This window comes from Leuciscus leuciscus (genome assembly GCF_965113295.1).
Source record: "Leuciscus leuciscus genome assembly, chromosome: 6".
NCBI classification, from domain to species: domain Eukaryota; kingdom Metazoa; phylum Chordata; class Actinopteri; order Cypriniformes; family Leuciscidae; genus Leuciscus; species Leuciscus leuciscus.
Genome location: NC_138730.1, coordinates 14,463,621 through 14,489,784, shown reverse-complemented (window position 1 = coordinate 14,489,784; position 26,164 = coordinate 14,463,621). Strand labels below are relative to the sequence as shown.

Sequence of the window (26,164 nt, the reverse complement as noted above, 5' to 3'; positions counted from 1 at the left end):
AGACTCGAGAATGGATTTGAAGCGCCCAGGTGGCAGGTCAGTGACTAGGCTATTGCAGTCTTTGTTTACTTAGTTAAGCATTAAACTGCTAGCAGCTGAGAGCAGTAGCAGCCAATTACTATGATCACTCAAAGGACATCATTATTATCTATTGTAAAGTTACATTTAGCAGACAAATATTCACATAATTTTATAATGGGTTTAGAGGGAGCTATAGGGCAGACAACAACATAACCCTTACGAAAATGAACCATGGTTTTACTACAGATTTCCCAGCCTGAAATTTTGTCCCAGTCCGGACCTGTTCTACATGGTGGTTGTTCAGCCTATATTAGCTAACAAAATTTGAAATATAAGTTTGTTTGTATGTATTACAGTAATATGATGTAAGGTCCAGTTACCAGCGTGACAGTAAAACAGGTAGTAGTACTGACTACACTTTTTTACTCTAGACTTTTTAAACATGAGTACCTGTACTTCTACTTTAGTGAAGGATGTGTTTTGCTACTTTTGCCATCTTTTAGGACAGAACAGTAGTGATTGGAGACAGGAATAATGTTTTGTGGGCTTGTTTATCATAGGCTACAAAATAGAAAGAAGGATTTACTTTGGCTTTAGTGGACAAAAATGAAAGTCAACATTTTACACAAAATGATGGTGCATATCATTATACTTTAAATAAAAACAACAGCTAGAAATTATTATGTTAGACGTAGTTCTGCCAAGTTTGAGTGCTCTGGTTTCCCCCACAGTCCAAACTCATGCAGGATAAGTTAACTGGAGAAGGTAATATAGGTGGAATGTACATTTTTGATTTTTTTTTTCTTTCAATATATTTTACTTTAACTGCAAGAGATTCACTTTTAACAGTGAATGTGTTTGTGTGTAAAAATTCAGGAAATATATAAGTGAAATAACTGTGTTTCTGTTAAAAAATTGAATGAAGATTTCTGTAAAAGTCTTTTGCACTTTATTTAAATTAGGATATTTTACTTTATTTTTACAGTTTTTGTTTGGCAGCCGTAGCTGAGAGTCATTGACTTTTTTTTCTTTTTTTTAACGATTACATTTTTTACAGTGCAAATTCAAGCTACTTACAAGTTTTTTAGATCAACACTTTCTTACAAGAGCTAGTTAAAGTCAAGTGTAAGTTACAGGGATAATATTTAGTTTACAAAGTTCAGGACATTTGGGAGAATGAATGGGGGAAAGTCACGTGAGAGGAGGCAATTCTTCCAACGCGCTACGATTGGTTATGATTGGATAGGATTGGTTTGTGCAATAAATCCTGCATCTAGTTTTCATGCACGTTCTCGAATTGGCCTGAATGAAGACGATGGCGTTAATGGGAAGACTGATTTAAAAGTAAGTAAACAACTCAGCCACAGACTAACACCTAGCTTTATGTCACGTTAAAATCATTCTTGAAATGGCCTGAAAACATAATGGGGGTAGGGGGTTTTAGTGAGCAATCAGTTTGGGGAAATTAAAGGAACATCTGTGACCAGAGTGTACAAGCTTGATGACTAATGAAAATAAGTTGACTATTAAAAAGATAAGCTGAACATTGTTTCACAAATAATATATATTGTTTAAATTGTTAAATAGAACATTACATAGTTAGTGTAAAAATACTAAATAGAATTGTATTTCGACTCTCTTTTTTTATGTAATGCTTATTTAACAGGGACATAAATTTACATTTGATATATAAATAAATTGAGGACTTTGCCTCCTCATCTGAAAACACCACCACACACCACTGATATAAACCAATCTCTAAGTTGCATTTTTTACATTGATCGGAATTTTGGGATTCATTTTATGTAGTAATTCTTGAGTTATGTATACTCTCATAATCCACTTGGACTGCAGAATTTTAAACTTGAGTGTCTGTATCAGTTGTCTGGGTTTGGGCCTTTAGACAGATACTCTGCCATTCCTCTTCTGTTACAGTTTTTCTCAATTGCTTAAACAAGTTTCCTGAAATTATGCCTCCTTTTCTCGAAACTCGAATCCATAACTTCTCACCCATTTCCCCAAACTTCCCATTTCCAGGTCAAAATTAAGCTCTCAATTTTGCTGAAAAACCAAACTTTGCCCTCAGAGCTCAGACATGACTCAACAAGCCCTCAAAAACACACACATTACAACTTAGTCTTACACACTGGTGAGATAGATTCAAAACAATACTACAAAAATCTGTAATACGTAAGTTATGTTGCTTGTGGTTCTCTCCCCTCAAAAACCTTTTCACATGATGAACACAACAAAAGACACAACAAATAAACACATATGCAAAAAAAAAAAAATTCCTTATGTACAGTACAATACACCAAACAACACCAAACAGCATCCCGTCTTTGGTCTGGGACAGGCCAGAGAATCTTGTCAGCATCACAGTCTATATTGTCCCTAGCCAGGCAGAGGGGTAAAATCCACTTGCATGCCTGTTCCCCGCTGGCACGCATCAAATGAAATATTTGGCAGGCTTCCATTCCACCGTCTCGGTGTCCTAGAAAAATAGATGAACTGATTACTGTAACTAACTGGAACACATGCTTTTTACAAAATGGAAGCATTCAGAAACTCTATCTGTATGTGAGGCAATTTGAAGCATTTCTTTTTATTACAGTAGTACTGTATAGTGCAACAGCTACAGTACATGTTGTGACAGTCATAGTCATACCATGGACAAGGACATGGTCAACTAGTGTGGCACGAATTTCATCCAAGACTTGTCTCCTTCCCCTTGCCCTTCCCCTTGCCCTTCCCCTTCCCCTTCCCCTTCCCCTTCCCCTTCCCCTTCCCCTTCCCCTTCCTCCTCCTCCTCCTCCTCCTCCTCCTCCTCCTCCTCCTCCTCCTCCATGTGTCCTCTGACTCATGGGTCAAAACAGGGAATTAGTGTTTCTAGTTTAGGGAAATTGGTGTGCTTTTTGATAAATGGCTTTGGTTTTGAAATTTAAGTTCAAAAGCCTGGTTATAGAGTTTAAGCAATCAAGAAAAACTGTAGATTCTCACTTATATATTGACACCTGTCACATTTTGTCTGAGTTTAAGTTTTGTTTGAATTGTATTCTTAGTTGGTTTTGCACTGTTTCCTGTTTTGTTTTTTCTGTTTTTTCTGTTTCTGTTAGCTTTTGTTATGATGTATATTCATTGTTTGATTAACGCACTTTACCTGTCTCTCATTTCATTCATTGGTTTGTGTTAGTGTATATTGAGCCTGTTTTCTCCAAGTCTTGGTTCTGTCTTCGTTGCAAATCGCTGGCTGTTCTGTTTGGGTTTCTGATATCTGAGTATCCTGAGAACCTTTGTTTTATTTTGAGTTTGTAAATAAAAAGAGACAGCTGCAAATAGAGCCTGCTCATCCCATCTCTGTGTCAGCCGAAACGAAAAATGAATGTCCTCTCACAAGTCAAGTCACCTTTATTTATATAGCGCTTTTGACAATACAGATTGTATCAAAGCAGCTTCACAGTGAAAACATGAAAATAATACAACAAAATTTGTTTCTAGAAGAAAATTGCGTCATCGTCCACCTTAAGTAAGGCAGATCAATTACATTGTTGAATATTAAATGTCCCCAACTAAGCAAGCCAAAAGCCAAGGAAACAGTGGCAAGGAACCAAAACTCCATCAGGTGACAGAATGGAGAAAAAAAACCTTGGGAGAACCCAGGCTCAGTCGGAGGCCAGTTTTCCTCTGGCCAACGAGCGAACAGTGTATGATTATGATTCAGGCAGCATTACAGGTCAGAAGTCAGATTGGATCAGAACATTCCGAATATTTATACAGTTCCATCTGGTTGGAAGTCGGAGTCATCACGCCGGTATGGAGACGAGTTTGTTGAGGATCAGACAGTGCCGATGGCTGTCGTGTCGATGAGGCCTTCACAGGGCTGATGAGGCTGGCACCTCAGGGATGCGTCATGGATGGGTCCAGGCGCAGGTCCACCATCTGATCTGGATAGGGCCCGGATCCGGCTGACTTCAGTAAACCTCCGAATAAACAGAAAGACATCAGGTGTTATAGGAAGTATTTCCGGTTTCGACTGACCTAATCTATGCAGCCTAAAAATCATTTAACTGATTTGAATTATAGAAATGTATAATGTTCTATATGAATACCATGGTAAAAGAGCATTTTTAGTCTAGATTTAAACTGACAGAGTGTGTCTGCTTCCCGGACAATGTTAGGAAGACTGTTCCAAGTAATCAGCAATATTTTAAAGTTTATATGATGTTTAATAGGGAGACAATGCAGTGTTGACAGAACCAGGCTAATATGGTCATACTTCCTGGTTCCGGAAAGAACTCGAGCTGCTGCATTTTCGACCAACTGTACTTTGTTTATTAAGCGTACAGAGCAACCACCCAGTAGAGCATTACAATAATCTAGCCTTTTTTCATTGAAAGCATATGTCATAATTTTTATATATTTTTAAGATGGAAGAACGGTATCAAAGAGCACACCAAGGTTCCTAACCGAAGACGAAGACTTGACAGAGCAGCCATCAATTGTTAGACAGTATTCTGGGTTAATACGTGCAGAGGTTTTTTGACCAATAATTAGAAACTCTGTTTTTTCAGAATAAAGTAGTAGGAAATTACTAGTCATCCAAATCAGCTATGCATTCCGTTAATTTTGTGAAATGGTGCGTTTCGTTGTGGCGTGTAGAAATATAGAGCTGAGTATCATCAGCATAACAGTGAAAATGAATTCCATGCTTCCTAATGATGTCTTCCAAGGGTAGCATGTACAGAGTGAATAGCAACGGTCCTAGTACTGAGCCGTGTGGTACGCCATACTGAACTTATGATCGATGAGACATCTCTTCATTTACTGCTACAAACTGATAACGGTCAGATAAGTATGATTTGAACCATGCTAGTGCAATTCCACTAATGCCAACAGAATTTTCGAGTCTATTCAAAAGAATGTTGATGGTATCAAATGCAGCACTAAGATCCAGTAACACTAATAGAGAGATACAACCACGATCGGATGATAAGAGCAAATCATTTGTAACTCTAATGAGAGCAGTCTCAGTACTATGATATGGTCTAAATCAAGGAACATAGTTGTGAGGATATTGCCTTTTCTATTAATTTTGTCAGAAAAGGTAGATTCGAGATCGGTCTGTAATTGACTAGTTCTCTGGGATCAAGTTGCGTTTTTTTAATAAGAGGTTTAATAATAGCCAGCTTAAAAGTTGTTAAGGGAAGCATCTCTTTAAATCTCTGGAAGCATCTCTTTAAATAGCTTAGTCGGTAAAAGGGTCTAACATACATGTTGTTGATTTAGACGATTTAACGAGTTTAGACAATTCAGTAACACTCTACTTGAAGAGGTGTGCATAAGACTGACATGACACCTTCATAATCATGACATGACACATGCCATGAATATGAAGGAGGTTTTATGCATGTTTATGACAATTGTCATTAAAGGTACAATATGTATTTTTTTTCGCCGCTAGCGCTAACCTCTTACAATAACAAAGGCGTAAGTTGATGACGCAAAATTTCCTGCGGAATTATGGAACTTGTCGTCAAGCCGATGGATCTAATAATGTTTATGGATGAGTGAATACACTGATGTTTTTATCATGATATCAGCGCCACACGCGAGTCCCACGGATATAAAGGAATGGAGATTTCATTCTACCAAACGCAAGTGCTGTATTAGTGCTCACACAGGTCAGTGTATTAGACGTGTATTAGACGAATGAAACTTGTGAGGTAACGCAGCGCTGTTTCACTTGCTCTACACTATCACACTAAATTGCATTTGAGTGTGTTAAAGTTATAATGTTATTCTATGTGTTAGTTTGTCTGTATGAGACTAGCAGTGAGCTAGATCAACATTAGAATAACACACTGATCATATTCTAACATTGCATCATGTTGAGCTATAAAACATTGATTAGTTTTATGTACATTTGCTCACCTGTCTAATAAAGTACATACAAGAGCTGCGTCTCTGTGAAGTCGTGACTCGTGAAGCGCTGTCAAGTCCAAGTTAGTCGCTGATATTGATCCTCGTTTTAGTTCTCCTTTTTTCCCAAAGTCTGCTTGCCATGGTCCATAATGTTTGAACGAAACAACAACAGCGTGCAGCCAGAGGTTACGCACTACACTCATTATGCACAGTTGTCCACGTCTGTCGTCATGGTTACTATGGCAGTACTTGAGCGGAAACCAGGGATAACGCGGATATTACGTCAGTGACAGGCGACAAGTGATCAGGTTTTCCGGGACGGCCAATTATTTAAAATTGGAATTTCTCTGAAATTAAAAATCTTTGGGAACTTTTGGGATATTGTAAGTACACAACTGCAGGAAATATATCACAAGTGATTTGCAAGTGATTTCTGGATATTTTATTACAAAATTCTTACATATTGTACCTTTAAGTGTTATTCACTCAATTTTGACATTTTTTATGCAAATATTACATTGTTTGAGATGTCTTTGTTATGACAACTTGACATAAACCAATACATCATAACCTGTCAGTGTCTTTGTCATGACAACTTGACATAAACCAATACATCATAACCTGTCATAAATGTGTCATAAACATGACATAGCAGATTAATTATCAAACTTAAGAAACTGCTTAGCTTTATGGGTTAACATTACATTAGACTGTCATGTGGTTGGTTTTGACATTGGCTGTCATGAGGCCATTATACCTGTGTCATGAATATGTTTCTGACCACTTTTTTTCCCCAGTATTCCAGTATAAGTTATGTAAGCAATAAGGTACGAGAGGCTGTGCTGTATCATGAATAAGTAACGGCTGAAGGGCGTTGTTAGACACGACGCGAAGCGGATTGCCTGCAACCCCTTCAGCCTTTACTTATTCACGATACAGCACTTGCCTCGAGTACCTTATTGCTTTTATAAAACGGTTGCCACACAATACAAATATTAAAGCTGAAAAAATATTTATCTATGCAACTTTCATGAAGTAAAATCACTAAAAGCATTCCTTCCGCTGGAAAAAATAGTCCCTGACCGTAAACAGCAACAGAAGTTACATACATTATTTCGCCAATAAATGGCGGCAAAGACTGTCTTATGAATGAGTCAGTCGGTAGAGAAGACTTTTATATTGAAAATACTCAAACTTGTTTTCACGGAGAAGGAAGACACAACTGACAGATGACAGAGAATATCTAATAGGAAGAGAATTGCCACTCTCTGGTTACTTCCGGTTTCTGGACTGGCTGCAGTAACACGTCTCTGTCCATGCGGGGGCGCTCGCAGGCGAGTGCAGAATGAATGGAGGTCTATGGCGCTATACCCATCAAAATCCACTTTTCTCAGGATATCATTTTTTGTCTAGTAATTTGAATGTTGTATTCGAAAGGAGATGCAAAGAAATAACACATTGCTGGGTGTTAGATTTTTTATTTGTCACTTATTTGCTTTAAAAAGTCTTTTAAAATGTCAATGACATCATACACATCGTACAACCAGAGATACTACTTCACGGCAATCCTTCAGTCAATTTGGTGCTTTCGCACTCTGCACTTTCTTTTCTCTCGAGGCATCGACAACACAGCTGACACAGGTAAATACACGTGCTAGAAGAGTTTTTGTTTTGTTTTTTTCTGGTCCCGCTTCGGATGCCACGATGCCATCAAGCGGTATCTCTGGTCGTAATCAGTGCTTCACTGACCAATCAGCGTTCATTAGCAGAATGCTAGCGTGTTATGGGCAACAACAACTCAACCTGTAAGAAATCGAAAGGACATAAGTACTCGTTCATTCAACTTTCGACCTATGTTGAACTTGCAAAACCTACAATCAAATCTGAGATTTCTCAACGGCAATCGGGTGAAAGAGACAAATTTAGCCGTCTAGCCCCATAGACTCCCATTCATTTTGCACTCATGGGCGATCGCCCCCAGTGGAACTCTGGTGGAACTACAACCAAAATTCGGTACAATAGGACTTACAGTTTTTCTGAATTGCTAAGACACATTTCTTGAAACCTGCTCTCCTTTTCTCTAAACTGTGAACACAAAACCCAATTTTCAAGCTACATTCACAAAACCTCTGACTCCTCTTGCAAAACCAAACATTTGACCCAAAACCATTTTAACTTTAATCAATATCACTCACTACCATCAAAAACCACACAAAACCAGCTAATGTGCAAACACAACTTAGCAACCATTACACACTACATAAATAAATGCAAAACACTGTGGGATAGCGGGAATAATTTTATTCTTGTACTCAGATTTAAACAAAAAGAAATAAAATAAAGCTTTTAAAAAAACTGCAGCAAAAAAAGAGAAACAAAAGTTATGTAAAGAAAAAAAAAATAAGACATGTTAACAGCATTTATTCTGCCTCAGGATCACGCCTCTCTGCTGGGTGAGGCCACAGGACTTCATCCACGTCACATGCTATGTTCTCCCTTGCAAGGCAACGGGGAAAGAATCCTTTAGCATGCCGAATCCAGCCCTGGCAAGATTCCACGCTGATGTCGCCACATGCTCCAGTCATTGCTTGAATTAGGTTCTCCTGTGTGTAAGGGTTATGGTCATACACTTTCCATCTCCATGCTGAGAAAAACTCCTCGATAGGGTTTAAGAAGGGAGAGTATGGTGGAAGAAAGACATTAATAAAATGCTGCTCATTTTGAAACCAGTCGCGTATTCTCGGACCACGGTGAAAGCTCACATTGTCCCAAATGACAACATACATTGGACGCTCCACCTGCTCGCGCTCCCTCTGCTCGAGTAGAGCACCCCGTAGACCATCCAGGAATGTTAGTAGCAGTTCGGTGTTGTATGACCCAACAGTAACATGACTGTTGAGAACCCCATAGCTGCTGATGGCAGCACAGATGGTTACATTTCCACCACGCTGGCCAGGCAGTTCAATAATGGCACGTTGACCTATCACGTTGCGACCTCTTCTTCTCCTTTTGGCTAGATTGAATCCAGCTTCATCCATGAAGATGTATTCATGAGGCATAGCCATTGAGTCAAGCTCAAAGATTCTCTGTACACAGTGAAAACTACATTTAGTTCCATAAATGACACAGTAAGATGTGCTGCTTCCCAAACTACACAGTACTTTCTAGTACTGAGTTTACTTACTTGCACATATTGACATCGTAGCTCTTTCACTCGCTCACTGTTTCGCTCAAATGGTACCCGATAAACTTGTTTCATCCTTATCTTGTTGCGTTGCAGGACACGATCAATTGTTGACAGACTCACACTATTTATTCCCTCAAAATGTACGTTGTCTTCTACAATCCGCAGCTGTATTTCATGCAGTCGAATTGCATTGTTCTGACGGACCATATCCACAATAAGTGTCTCCTGGTGTTGTGAGAACATGCGTGTCCTTCCACCCTCATGAGGCCGTCTTTCAATTCTGTAAAAAGAACCCCATTTAGTTAGAAGTATACACATACACACACATTTTATTCAGTAAATGTTTTACAGTAAAAACACAGTACCATGGAAAAGTTATGTCTCATTGTCCCCTTTCTGAGACAAGTATACTTTACCTGTTTTCTTCTCTGAAGGTCCGGATTATAGAAGCCACTGAGAACCTGCTTAGGTTTGGTTGCACACGTTGCCCTGCCTCACTCATAGTCATGCCATGCACCAGAACATGATCTATGACAGTTGCTCGAATGTCATTTGAAATTATTGATCTGCTTGGTCTTTGTCCTCGCCCACCACCTCTGACACAGACTCCTCTTCCTCTTCCTCTTCCTCTTCCTCTTCCTCTTCCTCTTCCTCTGTTCTGCTCCATTGTTGGATCAACTCATGCCATTTGCATCTGACTAGGCTTAAATACTGTTTTCTAATTGTGTGCACTGATTGGACACATGTGTTTTCAATTTTGAGTGGTAGTGTGTAAAGGATGAGAACAGTGTGTTAGTTGTGTTTAACTTCTGTAGCCTGTGTGCACCATTCTGGGTACAAGTGTATGACACTGCAAAGTTGTGTTCTGTGTTTGAGAATGTGTTTAGAGTTTTGGTAAATGGCCGATTCAGATTCGCAAATTGTGTCCTAAACAGATGAATAGTGTTTAAGATTTTGACAACAGTGTGATTGATTTGATAAAAGAGTTTTGGCAGTTGCCAGTTTAGTTTTTACAATGGGATTTAGTGTTTTAGCAATTCAGAAAAACTGTAATAGGGAGTGCCCAGGCTCTCCGTAGACAGGCTCTGCAGATGACTAGAAAACCCCTTAACGGTTAACTGTTAAAAGGACAAGATATCGCAGCGGACATTCAAACGGATTATTTTATTATGAATATAGGACTGACATGAAGGAAAATGCAATGTCTACTGTGAATGCAGGTAACTTTACACTCGCTTTCTCGATCTCTCACAATACTCCACTATAGCTTCAATGAACAATATCAATGAGATCACACATGTGTTTAAGTTGCTAAGAGTGGTTGCTAGGGGTGTTGTAGTGATACATAGAACCATTGGGTGAAGCGGTCATAGCCGTGTTTTATAGTGAATAAAGCACAGCTATTGACCAATCAGAATCAAGGATTGGAACTAACTGTTTTATAAAAAATAATATGACAGTATTAACACTTAATGACATTTTAATGACAAATTCAATTTGTACCACTGTTGGATTAAAAAGTGGTCAGAAATATAATGTAATGTTAACCCATAAAGCTAAGTAGTTTCTTAAGTTTGATGATTAATCTGCTATGTCATGTTTATGACATATATTTATGACAGGTTATGATGAATTGTTGTTGTCATAAGTTGTCATAACAGACATCTCAAACAATGTCATATTTGCATTAAAAATGACATAATTGAGCGAATGACACTAAATGACAGTTGTCATTAACATGCATAAAACCTCCTTCATTTTCATGTGATGATTATGAAGGTGTCATGTCAGTCTTATACCCTTCAAGTAAAGTGTTACCGACAATTCTTCCTCTCCTGTAGCAATGAATGAATAAAAATTGTCCTCCGGGAGACTACAATGCACTGTCTGATGCGATACTGTAGTAGACGGTTGCATAGTTATAATTTTCTCTCTAATATGATCAATCTTGTAAGTAAAGAAGTTTTGTCATTACTGCTGTGCTGTTTGGAAACGTCCGATGTTGAAGCTATATTTTTCGCTAATTTAGCCACTGTTTCAAATAAATACCTAGGGTTGTGTTCTCCACGAAATGCGGAGAGCCAGAGCCCACCACGACAACAGAGCCGAAGCCCAGCAAGAATGTAGAGCCAGAGCCCACCACAAACCCAGTGCCTTGAAGAGCCAAGTCTGACCAGGTGCGTGAGCCGGCCATCCCTTACTTAATGGAGCTTACCCCTGAGGACACTATCGTCCCAGAGCTTTAGCTTCTGCTCCTTCAACTCCTCCTTTGTTGGCTACACCTTGCAGCTCAGATCAGCCTTGGGCTTCCAGTTTCCCAGCTCTGCCTAGGTGTGTCGATCCCGCGGCTCCACCTCAAGCCTCCGAGCCCCGGACTCCACCTCACCCTGATGACCCATCGGCTCCACATTGGCTCAACCATGACCCATCATCCGTCAAGCCTGCCAGACTCCCTCATCCCTCCGGTCCATCCACCCCCGTGGCTCCACTGTGCTCTTCCTTCCCTCCAGCTCCACCTTTTTCCTTGCATTTCCTTGCTAAATGAGGCATTAAGTTAGGGTTTTTCCGCAGATGGGGGTAAAAATTTAAGAATCTCTTCAAGATGTTTCAAAACTATAAATACCACAATAAGATTTTTAATAAAGGCATTGGAAGGGGACTTTTCGGTTCGGGCAGCAGTGCTGACTAAACTGGAACTCCTGTCATTGTATATTAATTTGTCTTTTTGAATGATTATGTAACGACAATGACTATGACATGCGGTCACATGCTGTTCAAATTAGTAAATCCTGATCTCCAAACACATCCTTCGTTGTCTCCTTAGACAACGAGTTTGTTCATGGCGCCTCTAAGTCTGCTTGAACGGTCAAAATTGCATCTTTGTGGCTCCCCAGAGGGACATTTGAGTCACATAGGGAACCCTGTTTTGGAGAATCCCCTCTAAAACCCCCCATTTCAGCATGGACTCCCTGTGACTTTACAGCCTCATGACATTCCAACGCACGCACACACACACACCCACACACACACACACACCAAGAGACCAACCTTTGTGTGTAACTCAGGATAAGCAATATTTATTTTAAATATATGTACAATTCCATTATGCATGTGTGGTTAGTTTGCCTTATAATAGAGGTGTGGTTTGCTAGAGTATAATTTTGAATTCTAAAGGTTCACTGAAAGAAGGTTCCTCAATAGTGTCTTGTAACCCGACCTCGACCTGGTCATAAACTTTATGACTCCAAAGCTGCAGCTCCTCCAGTTCTTCTGCAAGCCAACATTCCAGACATTTCCACACATATGATCCAATAGCAATGTTTGTGATATGTATTTTTATGTGTGTATAATTAGCCAGATAATGTCTGAGGTATCTATGCAACGTTATTATGATAATCAAAATCACTATGCTAGTGATTATGAGGAAATTATGTAACCCTGTATTTCTTTCATGCAAAAACGTCATTCGAGGTGTCAATGTAATGGGAAAAACATGTCGGAGTCGAATCTTGACTGCAAAGTACAATAATATGCATTTATTCCAGGAAATACCATATTTCTAAATATGAATGTTGTTTTCGATCTCTCATACATGACAGTCAAAGTGGGCGTTTCTTCACAAACAAAGAAACCTCGTCCCGCTTCAGATCCGAGGATCCGATTCGTCCTCCACGCAAAAGGAGGCGTACATGGGATTCCCTTAAAAGTCCGAACCTTCAGTTTAAACTCTCTCTCTCTCAACTCTCTCAACTCTCATCCCTGATCTCTCACCCTTCCTCCTCTTCTCCCCGGCGCAGCGCTTCTCCAAGGAACATCTGAAGGAGGCCCTGGCCTTCTCTATCGAACGAACACATGTTCGAGTCGTAGCTGCGTCCTTTGCAACCAAGATTTGCAACCTCTCCCTGCCCGGGAGATGAATCTGAACTTTCTCGGTAACGTTACATTCAGTGAGCCTTTTTAAGCTTCCCGCGACACCGGAAGACACAGCAGAAACAGGACACCATCCTCGCTTCCTGCCTCAGCCTCAGCCTCAGCCTCACCCGAAAGAGCACAGAATCTTGCAAGTAGGCTATATTGATTCCTATAAAAGCTGTTCCAGGTGTCTCGTGAACTTAGGTTTCTGTATGTAATAATTACTAGCTTTTCCCTTCTCTCTATATCTTTCTTTCTTTCATTTCATTTCATTCTGATCACGCAATGTTTTATGTTTTGTTTGGTTAAATGTTGTCTGTTTTACTGTTTGCATTTTTACGTACGTTTATATTGTAGCTCATATAATCTCTAGTTTACATTTATTAAAAATCAATTTATACTTTTAATTGTCTCTGTGTTTGAAAAACCCACCTTATGAGTCAATGAAATCAAAAGATCTAAGCTACAAGCTCGATATTGACTACCTTGAGTAGTTTTAATTCATAAACTCAGGAAGTTTTATGTTCGTGGCCAGAAGATAAACTTTCTTGGAGTTTGTAAACAGGAAAACTCCTTCTTAACTGATAATCTTACATTTATTCGCTGGACGAATGACTGATGACGAGGCCAGTTACAGAACGAGGTATTTCCGAAAATTGATAAAGTAATGTATATGCGATTTATGAATTATGACCATGAGTTATGATTAGTAATATTTCTCAAATTCCCTATATTCTTGAGCCAATTCGCATTGACCCAGAGTCGTTTACGTTACAATTATTCAGTCTTTCTTGCATTTTCACATTTTATTGTTTATATGTTTTCTGTATAAGTGATTCACTCATTACAAAAATGAATGTCTCATTGAAATTTCATTGCTTTTACACCCACATTAACTCACTGGTAAGGACATGTTTAGACAAATGACTTTGTCACTCCACATTTCATGCCTATTTCATCAAACCACCCACAGAAATCTATTTCAGCTTAGTATAACCCCTATAATATTGAGGCATATGTTTGTAAGTGGGAAGTACTAGAATAAATAAACAATGAGGGAGAATAAATAAGCTGCGGGGGCACCTACATGCAGAATTATGCAATATTCCCAGTTCGCAGGAACATTTATCATGGAGACAGTAGACATGACATGAGCTTAGTATAAGAGCAGCATTGCAAGTGGCAGTACAACCTAAAGGAGAGACAGTGTCCCAGAATAACTGCAGAAGGAAAACCTCAACAAAGCCGCTGCGGCTGTGGTTAGACAGATGGAGCAAGATAATGTGACTAATGAAAACATGGTTATGGGAACCGAAACTGTTGGTAGACAAATGTATTTTTTATTGCAGATAATGCATAGTATATTGGATAGCTATTATACAAGAGTTCTGAAATGTAGCTTCAACAGTACTGGGACATTTCACTGTTTGTATGAAGTTTTCACGGTAATTTTTACTGTAAACTTCATTACAGCAGTGAGTTATTGAATCACTCAACCAACCAAAAGGTTAAAAAAAACTGAGTAATTCAGTAACAAAACCACACTACTGTGTGTTGCTCAGAGACACTTTCTGCTTTGGATTTGTTTGGAACTATTTTTGTTTACAATCCCTGTTAGCTTTAATGTCTTGTTTACTGAATTTTTGGATAAAATTATAATTTTACTTTCTCCATTCAGTTGAAGACAGAGCATTTGCTTTACCTTAAAGAGAGAGTATATTATAGTTTTGGAGCTTTGTTGGCTCAACATTTTCCTGCGTAAAGCTACAGTCTAGGGACAAATTCGCTGACAAACGCAATTTTTGTGGTGAAAAAGACATAAAAATGGAGCAGTTACATTAAAGTTGTGTTTTTAATCCTGTGGAAATATGATTAAATTCAACCCCATGGGTGTTTCTCCAAACTTCAGTGTGACAATTACACTGCCCAGTGAATATAATGACAAACTGTATGCTTCGTGCTCTTTGCCCAGTGCACCCACAACAGAACTAGAGGATTTGGCAAGTATATACAAACTGGCAAGTATAAAACTTCCTCCCTTGCCAAAAATATTCCATGTATGGATCACAAGACTACAGCTCATTCAAGACAAAATAGGCAGATGGTTAGTCTGGTGTGGAATTACTATTTATTTAGAAATCAAAGCTTAATCCAAACCAGTGTGTACAGTAAAACAGATTTTTTGACAGATGTTTACAGTTTTTTTCAGTCGCTAACAAGTGTTTGTCCAACCAGTTGTCACATTTTCAAAACTCTAAACACAATTAGCACAGCATCGGTCTTTTGTGGCCATACCATTCATACATTTCATGTCGTTTTCACACAATATGCAGTCAGTGAACACATTTCCACAGTGCTTACATTTTCTTAACAGACAAGCTATACCTCCCAACAAAATTATGGATTGTTTTTGTAATATTTACAAATGTTAACACACAACATCCCACAATAGCAAAAACAATATTCCAAACCTTAGATACAGTATAAAAACCTCTGCTTCTGCAATTATATCAGTTCAAAAACAATATATTTCAGCTGATAATAAACAAATAATTGAATAATTTACACTTCTATTACATTGACACTTATACAGTAAAAGGAGGACTTTGAGGAGTGATGTTTTTGGAAGTGAGAGGAGCAGGGCCAGGGAGAAGAGCAGGCCCAAGGAGAGGGCAAGGTAGAGGTGTAAGAATGTGTGGTGGTGGCATTCCAAGGGCTGCAAGAACAGTAGTCAGTGATGAAATTCGTGCCACTATCATTGACCATGTATTCAACCATGGTCTTTCACTAAGTGAGGCTGGTGAAAGAGTGCAGCCCAATTTGAGGCGGTCAACGGTCGCCTCCATTATACACATCTTTCAACAAACCAACAGGTAAGTATTGCATTTTACATGGATTGTTTCTATTCTCACTTGACATGTCAATAAGGTCATACAGTAATGCATATGTTGAATTTTTTGTCCCTCTAAAGAATGCAACGTCTTCCACCCTCTGGGGGAAGAGGAAAGCTCCTCAATAATGATCAAGAGCTTGCCATTGTAGAAATGGTTGTTGCAAATAATGCAATAAATCTACATGAAATTCAAACTAGAATTGTGGAGGACCATGAGAATATTTGACAATTTAGTCTCCCAACCCCCCCACCCCTTTTTATCTGGGCTTTTTGCTGTTTTTTTTTTTTTTTTCAGAATGCTCTTGTGTGTTGCATGGATATTTTGTTCACTGTAAGCAATACTGTAAAACTTTTTCTGTTCTATCATACCGTGTTTCTACTGTACCTCCTGTAGTAAACAGTAAAGGAAAACAAAACTGATTTGCTTTTTACTAGAATGCTTTTGAATGTGAACATTACTGTACATGTGGACATACAGTTCCCAACAAAGAAATGTTGTGTAAAAACGGTGGATTGCATGTTTTGCATGCAAATACCTGTAAAACTGAAACATAAAAGTCTGTGCAGTTTTTGTAATGTCAACAATAGCCAGTATTTTGAAACCTGGTGTACTTTGATTGACTGCATGTACCTTGTGAAGTGAAAACAAGTGTTATTCTTTGACAGAATAATTTCATTTTGAGTCAGATTTCCAGTGTTTTGGTAAAGTTAATGTGTGCAGAGAAAGATGTGTTCTATTTTGAAATGAAGAGTTAGTATATATTTAACAAAATGTGTTTTTGAGAAGAAAATTATCCATTTGGCCAATTGTGTTTTGTAGGTGTGAGTCTGTGTTAAGAGTTTAGAAAAAGTATCTGAAGTATGGGCAAGCGCTTGTTAGCGATTGAAAAAAAACTGTAATAGACTGTAATTTCCAAAGATACAATGAAACAGCTTCGGATGTGTTTGGCTCCACTAATCTTTACAATATTCTAAAAATACATTCCACTGTCTACTGTCAAGTGTGTCTATTCTCTTCCGTTCTCTAAAAGTCTTTCTGGGAATCACTAACAGAGAGCTGAGATTGACTAAAGTTACACATTTTTCAGTCCACCTTTTAAAGAATTACAGATATATTGCCTCATTTTATTTTTTTATTATTTTTTTTACAATATTATTTATTTATAATTATTATAATTATTATAATCACAACCTTGTCTTATCATGATTACTGGTACCTCCAGGTATATTTACTATATTAAGCATTTATTACCTTTTTTTTCAACTGCTATAATTTCAAAAAGTAATTGGCAGAGAGATGTTGAAAAATTCACGGTAAACACGAAAGCAAGATTGAAACCAAACTATTTCTTTTTTTTACTGTAAGAACTTATGGTTGAGAATACAGTATTGCACAGTCAGAAAAACCTATAACTTGACCTTTGGCCTATTTATAGGCCTATTCTAAAGCCATGATTGGTTTGTGTTAAGTAAAGCAATGAGTGTTTGCACATGTGAGGAGTTAGTGTGGCATTTTGATAGGTTGTGTTTGAAAAAGGAAATCAAGATACTTCCTGTTAGATTTTTGCGTGTTACATAGAGAATTGTGTGTTGTGGTTTGCAAAAAGTGTTTTATGAAATTGAAAACTGAGCCGAAGGCCGAGAATTGGTGTATGGTTTTGCAGATTTGGTGTGTGGTTCTGGTGTTTGATTGTCAGGTTTCAGAAATTGTGTGACAAGTAAGGATTTTGTGTGTATGCAGTTGAAAAAAACTGTAAACAAATAAGATCCATTATGCCTTCACATAGTTTCTTTGCTCTGAAACCAGCCATGTAATGAAGCGGTTTTAGAACATGGACATGACTATTGTTGTATAGGACTCCCTCTGCTGGTGAAGGGAAGTTGTCCTGGGATGTTTAACGCCTCTACACCTTTTTTTCTAAAGTAACTCTGACGCTTCTTGCAATGCAATATCCATGTTATTTGTGAGATATACATATCCGAGCTAAAAATATAAATTCATGGTCTTATTTCTGTGTTGGCAGGTCAATGCTGATCCATTTAAATGCATACAGTCTGAGCCTGCCACAACTGTCTTTAGACTCCCCTAGTTTTTACAACACATACTCAGTGCAATGTAATTCTGCTGCACTAAAGGGCATCAGAGTGCAAATGTCATAAGTGTGATTTTATTGAACCTCCCCCTCCCCTCATACACACATAAATACACAAGGGGGCATTAAAAGGTCAGCCTTAGTCAGATGGGCCCTGGCATTGGTCACTGAGTCTAATAAAAGAAATGGGCCCCAGCCGCCCTCTTAACTAACAGTCTGAAGCTTGACAACCAACAGCTCAACACCTAGTTTATAAGAACAAGGTGACAGACGTGCGGTTGAAGGCTCGGTTATGTGCAAAAGAGTGAAAAGACAGCTAGAGTTACTGACACATTTCTATCAAGCACCTTTATAGATATTTGATAACACATGGGACTCTGGTAAAGGGTGATGATGATGTCATGGAAATGGAGGATGCTGATTGGAGAGACAGGCATCCAGGGGAATCTATAAAATAGTTATTAAAGGGATCGAAGCAAGAGGGGAAAGAAGACTCAATATTGAAACTTCATCTTCTCAGTGAATCCTGCTGTTGAGAAAGGTGAGGAAATGTGGAAGGGATGTATTTGTGATGGATCGGTTTAGGATGAGGAAACGGGCATCATCACATCATGATTTATATGATCTCGCCTATTTGGTGCATTTTACTAGATTTAACTTTTAACTTTGGAATTGTTTCTTTATCTTAATGTTTTTTTGTCGTCTTGTCTGAAGCTTGGTATCCATTTACACGAATAGCTGATCTTCTGTATAGTTTAGTGTCTTAAGTCTTTTTGCCATGCATAATAATTGATACATGATTATATATTATAGTTTTAGGATGTTTTAAATATCTGTCTAGTTATAACACAAATACTCTTTTGCTTCTTTCTGTTTTGCATACAGCAAATTTTTGCAGTTCAATGAATTGTAATCACTTCTTTGCCCAATATTTTCATTCTTAATCACAGACTTTGTAACTCATTTTATTTATTTATTTTGAATTAACAGACTGTTCCGATTCAACTTTTTTGGGTCGGGCACTTAGTTTAGGTGATTAGCACATTGTCCTTTTCCAGGATCAGTGAATAATGCATTGATGACTGGGATTACTTGCCTGCTATGAGAGTTGGTCCTCACAAGGGGACTCTCCTTGGGGACACGGCGCCCCCGTGGTCAGAAATAGCTACATTATTTCCATCTCTTTGACCTTTTCTAAAGGGACATCAGTGGTGAACATGTGCCACAGTCGGGCAGAACCATTCCAGTGAATCCAAAGTCAAATCCTAATCAAAGATCTCCTATTATGTTTACTCACAGTTATGTTGGTCACAGTTCTGTGTACATCTTTCAGATGCAGATTTGGATGTGGCTGATTCTGTCTGGTGTGTTCACGGTCACCTTGTCTTACTGCAGTGGCTTAAGTCTTCAACAGAAGGTAAAAGAGACCAGCTGGGAATGATGGTTTCTGCCAGTCCTGGTGAACCTTTCAAATGTGTCTCTGGTAGGAATTAATCAGAGTGATGATTTTATTCTTTTGGGTTTTTGTTTTGACCTTAGAATCGAACTAAACTCTTGGCCAGAGAGACTGATGTTGCTGATCAAGGTCAGTTTGAGAACGGAACTAAAGTTCAAGGAGTTCACAAGAAGATCCCGGGCTTCGGAACACCCCTTGACCCCCTTTCCAGGAGTTTCATGAAAACAAAGAAAGATAAAAAGAGGTACTATGCAAAAGGGATTTCGTGCTTTCCTCTGCAAGAGTGAGTATGCAAATACATGCAGAACACGGAGGTGTTGAAATTAACATGGAGAAAATATCAACTTCCGGTCAATCAGTCCAAGTTATGATCACACGCTGACTGATCTTACTGTTGTGGAGAAAGTGTTTCCTCGCAACTTCAGTCATCTTCCATGAATAGAGTTATCACTATGGGGATTCTAGACTGGACAGCAGAGACAACTGCTTTGGTCTATGAATAAAACAATGGATCAGTTTAATGTGATCTAATTATCACCCGGGGACATTTCATCTACAAATGTAAAACAGGGCTGTAGTTCCTTGGAAACAATGGAAACATGTTCTTGTTTCCTGAGCTACAGTACAACCAAATACAACAGTTATTACAGCTGGACAATGCATATTGGCATTGAGTGACCTGAAAAATGAAGTTAATTAAGAATGTAAAATATGCGATCATATCAAAGTTTTTAATATATAATTTGGGATTATGCAACTTCTCTAATTTCATTTCCTTCCTCTAGGCAAAGCAAAACTCCTCAAAAATGGCCTGGACAAAAAGATTCTGGAGAGCAGATAGTGTCTGGAGAGAGCAGTACTTTTACAGTTATCAGGCCAGGAGACACGGGCTCTAGTGACAAGGCTCAACTTGGAGAAAGCAGTCCAGTGCAGCCACCAAGGACCAAACCGAACATGGATGTTTCGACATCTGACAGAAATCCCACTGACCATGCCAGAATAAGGGGTTCAAATAAAAGAGGCCAGTCAGGAGGATTTGGTCTCCCAATTGATCGCATAGGTCTGGGACGTTTACCACATGGAAGAGGCTAGAACAATACAGTCTTTGTGCTTTCAAGAATTTTTTTTTTTTTTTCTGCAAACGTCTGTGTGATGTGACTATTTCTAAATTGTCTGAATATGGATCTGGTCAAAATAACCTGATATTATTAGTGTTCATGAGGAACAGTAAATGCTGAAAATGAAAGAAAAAAACATTTACTTCATGTGCATCCTTGTTATTTTTATGTAAAAGATTGTCTCTTTCTTTTGTCAATCATATATCACAACTGTGATATTGTAAAGGAGAAATCGGGGAGGTGACTTACTGTATAAAACCAATTAGAAATGAGCTTCAGGTGTGATCATGTATGACCATACATAGAATCGTTGTGGATTTACAGGACAAACAAGTCTGAGGTAAGAAAGTAAATGTCACAACAGGTGTATTTTTGATTATGAATGTTAAATATCATGGGGCCTCGTTTATAAAATGTTGCGCAGAAACCGTCCTATATATTTGATCTTAAGATCATTTCTCAAATGTGCGTATGTGTGATTCAGGGATATGAATCTGAAAAAAACGTGTAAAAAAAAAAAAGGGCCTATATGCCTCTCTTCCAGATGTGAAATCTATAAAATGTTCTTGAAATTGTGCGAAGCTGAATGTTTTTTAACGTTTATAAATAAACGTTGGTGTGGATTTTAGCGTACACACACTCTAAGTTCAAATCTGTGCGTACGCACGTTTTATAGGCTAAATGAGGCCCCAGATTCTGTTTTCAAAAAAAAATTTATATAATGGCTGGAACCACAAAGACTGCACAAAATATCAGGGCAGTGTAAACATTTGCCACGTGATATAGGTCTCAGCAAATAATAGCACGATTATACTTTGCCTATCAATTAAATATTTATATTTTTTTTACTTAAAAACACTTTTTGTTGACCATTTCAAATACAGTGGCGGTAGAGGATGTCCCAAAGGTCCTCTCGTTAGACATTCACCAAATTGTGCAAGTCAGCTCTAGATAATTTTGATCTATTAAACATGTAGCGTTAGTCTGGTATGGCACGTTATGACTATCATGGCTATATTTTGTGTGCAAAAAGTCTTAACTTCTCTAAACTGGAGAACAAATACAAATAATTTTGAGCAAACATGAATTTATGGTGCTCAGGAGGCTAACAGCAAATTCTAAACTGAACCAGCCATTTCAACTGATGATGAAGGCTGTGATATTAATGTTGTTCCACAGGATAAGGAATTTTTTAAGCCTATTTATTTATTTATTTTCTACCAGTTTTAAACCCTTTGAATGGGAAATTATTATTTTTGTACGTGAATGCATTTGAATAAGTATGGTATACTGGTAGTATAGTTTCATAATTAGCGTATGAGATTTGTGGAGATCATTAAATGTTTAACTTTTATAGACTCCAATAACACATATTTTTCAAGTTTCCAGACATGATTAAATATAGGCCATTTCTGTACAAAAACCACATCAAAAGATACATTTCAATTGGATTACTAATCACCCACATGGGCTATATTGCTTTCCAATGATTATATTATTTAAAGAAGTACATTTTATTAGCACAATTCAAGCACAAAAATTAAATGTGTTTAATATTGTTATACTCCCCGAGAGCTGTAACAGCCACACTTTGTTTGACATTGATTTACACAGTTTAGGAATCCGTAGCAGAATTTGTAGCAAATAAAAAATAAAAATGAAACTGTGTTACAACACTCACTCATGCAGTGGACAAGCGCAACCTGAAAAAAACACCTTTTAATTTTAGCAAGCGGTCCACATTTTATAGTACAAAAACCTGCAGCCTTCCTTGCGTTTAGTCTGTTTCACTGTGAAGACTTCAGCTTCATTCTCCTCCTGTCTTTTCATGGGACCTGCATCTCCATCGAGAAGAGTTCCTCTGAAGGGCATGTTATTGTCCTGTTCGGCATCCTTTGTGTTTGAGAGCAGTATAAGGAGTCGCGGGATGTAGCCTTCAGATAGTCCTGTTTAATAGGAAATACAGATAAAAGTCTGCCCCGCCTTGAAAAACATGGCATAAACGTTTAGCAAAAACTCTGAAACTATTGGCTAAAATATATTTTGCATGTATAGAAACAAAATATCCGTTTAGATTAGATTACATTGAATTCACACTGACAGTTTCAGCACCTTGGAGAGGGCGCTAAGTTTACAGAAGACTCACTGAAACAGTTTCAACACTGTCTAAACTAAAGCCTACCTGTGTGTCTGCTGAAGTTTCCGTGGCTCTGTTGGAAAACACACGCGCAGGTTTGACAGATGCACCTCCGCATGGCAGCAGCAGGGGGGAGAAGAAGAGGAGAACAAGGGCAATGGGAAGCATTCTTCAGTAATGGTGGAGCACAATCTATTATGTCTCTGTTGCAGTGAAGTTATTTGTTTTGCATTAACCCTTTTAAATACACTGGGCTCATCTTGTATGCCTTTGTTCTGACGTCATTTGAACTCATTTTTCGAAAGGGAGTAATAAAGACTTGGAAGCCAAGATGGCGACCGAGTAAGTCTGTTACTGCTGAGCTCCCGCACAAAGTTTTAATTTGGTGGTTTTTTAAGAAAAACTGCATTCATCTATAATCGGACTATTTCTTATGACTTTGAGAACGATCTAATGTCACCGCCTGAGAAGAAAAGAATGCACAAGAACAAGAAGAACCTCATACCTGATACACAGCCATATAACGCTCTGATAGCCTCGTGTCACGATTATGATAGCACTATGTCGACAGTTGAGGTATCCATGTCGGAGGATCACTTTCCCGGGCTACCTGTGACTCTTCCCCAGCGGCAAAGAAGGCTCTCTATAGTGCAAAACACGAGCCCATATCCCAAGACAACGTCGTCATTACTACCCTTTCCCAGCTTATTAAGGAGCAGGCTGACTCCATAAAAATTCTGGTGAGTGAAAACTCCAAAACAATTGATGGAAACGCACTGAAAATTGAAGGGCTGTAGAAAACAGTGGACTTTATATGCAGTGAAGTTAAAGGTGGTATCAGTGATTTCAGGCCCAAAAATATTTTTATCACATTCATCTAATCTTTCCTAACGATCCGCTAGCTGCCCGCCCCATAAACATGCCGTCAAAAAAACGCATCTCTGTAGGCAGCCTAGGCTCTGAGATCTGCACACAAAAACAAATGGTTTAGCCAAACACTCAAAACCAAAACAAATAGTGTTCCAACCAATCACTGGGGAGGGTGGGGGACCTCACAGCACCCTCCCCCTGTCGGTGATTGGTTGGAACACTATTTGTTTTGGTTTTGAGTGTTTGGCTAAACCATTTGTTTTTGTGTGCAGATCTCAGAGCCTAGGCTGCCTACAGAGATGCGTTTTTTTGACGGCATGCTTATGGGGCAGGCAGCTAGCGGATCGTTAGGAAAGATTAGATGAATGTGATAAAAATATTTTTGGGCCTGAAATCACTGATACCACCTTTAAAGAAGCCCAGCAGAGAGTTAAAAATGTTGATGGCCGCCTAAAAGAGGAAGAAAAAAAAGCTTTGTTGAAGATCTCCCGCAACCTGTCAAGGAGGCTAGGCTGAAGTTGTGGCCTTTGGTGAATAAGGCGCGTAGTGAAGGTAAATCGGCTTATTTTGTGGGAGCACGGGCTTTTGTCGATGGTAAGGAAATCACTTGAAGATCTGTGCTGACATTGGCCCGAAATCTCCGGAATAATGCTCTTGTTTTTTTCTTTTTTACTACCTTGTTCTGAAGCCTGATCCTTAGTTTTAATTTTTGAGGATCGTTTGGTATGCAGCTTAATATGTTCCCTGAAAGATCGCACTTACTGACCAGCAACGTAAAATACTTTTTTTAAACTTTTTTTTAATAAACTTGTTGGTCTTCTTTCTATTGATGGGACGCAAAAATATGGTCTTAAATATCCACCATATAACGTTAACTCTTTCTTTTTTTTTTATGTGAAACTGGTGCTCAGTATAACATTGTTTGTTAAAACTAAGGAACTTTCTTTTATTCCACGTGCTCTTAAACTGTTTTATAAATAATTTACAGTTTGTTTGTTTTTTGCATGATGCCTGATGTATTCCAAGTTTTTTGTGTATCTGCTTTTACTCTACCTGGTTGTTTTATTTATTATTATTTATTTATTTAATTTATTTTAATTAGATAAGGTTATTTTGTCCTTCAATATCCTGCCTTGTCAAACTTTAAATAAAACTAACTAACTAACTAACTAACTAACTAACTAACTAATTGTTCCGTTGTACTTAAACCATAAGACTTTTCTGTTCGTAAAATTTCATTGTCTATAGTGTCTTTAAACGCCAGGGGGTTAAGAAATATAACTAAACGTAAAGCGTTATTTTTATTTGTTAAACAGCTGAACACAGATCTCTCATTTTGTCAGGAATCTCACTCAAACTCAAATGACGAACATTTTTGGAGATCTCAGTGGGGGAACGAGTTATGGTTTTCTCACTGTTCAGAAAGATCAGCTGGAGTTTTAACATTGAAGCATAAGTATAATGGTGACATTTTACACACAGTTACTGATCCAAAAGGGCATTTTATCTGTCAAGTGGTTGATTATAACAAGATTGTTTTAATCACTTTCAAAATTTACGGGTACAATTCTAATTTAGAAAACATCCAATTATTTGATAATATAGAAAATAGACTCAAGTATTGGCTAACAAAATTTCCAAACACTCACATTTTACTTGGAGGAGACTTTAATGTTTCTCTAAATTCTGAGATTGACAGATGGCCACCTGCACGTGATAATAATAGAAATGCATATTTTAAGCTTTTTATGGACAGGTTTGATTTAGTTGACATATGGAGAGTTAAATTCCCAGATGATATTTCGTTTACCTGGAGTAACAAAGACAACACTTTCTCGCATAGACTTCTGGTTAGTATCAAAAAGTATTAAAGAGCAGGATATCTCTGTTAACATTCTTCCCTGTCCATTAAGTGATCATAAAGCAGTATTCATTTCTTTGAATTTTTTTTCAGATAATGTTTACAAAGCCAATTACTGGAAAATAAATAATTCTCTTCTTAAAGTGGAGGAGGCTAAACAGAAAATCCCACAGTTGATTAAAAAAATTTTCAGCAAAGCTGTGGTGGAAAATTCTTTTAGTCTTAATTGGGAGTTATTTAAATATGAATCAGCAAAATACTTTAGGAAGCTTGGTAGTAATTTAGCTAAAAGTAGAAAATTGGAGGAACAGAGAGTTATCACAGGCATTTCGGTAATGTCTCAAATTTCACCAGACGTCTTAACAGAGGAAGATAAATTAGAACTTCTTAATTTACAAGAGAGCCTGGATAATATATATAAAAAGAAGGCAGAAGGAGCTTTTATAAGGTCTCGGCAACGGTGGTTAGAAGAAGGGGAACAAAATTCTGCATACTTTTTCAAATTGGAAAAGTATCGCGCAAAAAGTAATGCTATTAATGAATTAAAAATTGGCAACTTTATAAGTGATGATCAACATGTAATATCTGATTTTTGTTCCTCGTTTTATAAAAAGCTATATACCTCAGAATATGCTGACGTTGATTCTTCGATATTCCTTAATTCTCTTCATAATACTCCTAAGCTCGACAACTC

The 26,164-nt window shown here is 38.1% G+C and overlaps 1 protein-coding gene across 1 annotated transcript; it reads left to right on the top strand.

Moving 5' to 3' along the window:
* Nucleotides 1–18,274: 18,274 nt before the first annotated feature.
* On the top strand, nucleotides 18,275–21,036 carry LOC309500925 (uncharacterized protein). Its single transcript, XM_082172742.1, has 4 exons — nucleotides 18,275–18,569; nucleotides 19,362–19,445; nucleotides 19,568–19,728; nucleotides 20,270–21,036. Exons 2-4 carry the CDS (start codon nucleotides 19,362–19,364, stop codon nucleotides 20,574–20,576), a joined length of 552 nt encoding a protein of 183 aa, XP_082028868.1. The 5' UTR covers nucleotides 18,275–18,569; the 3' UTR covers nucleotides 20,577–21,036.
* Nucleotides 21,037–26,164: the final 5,128 nt, after the last annotated feature.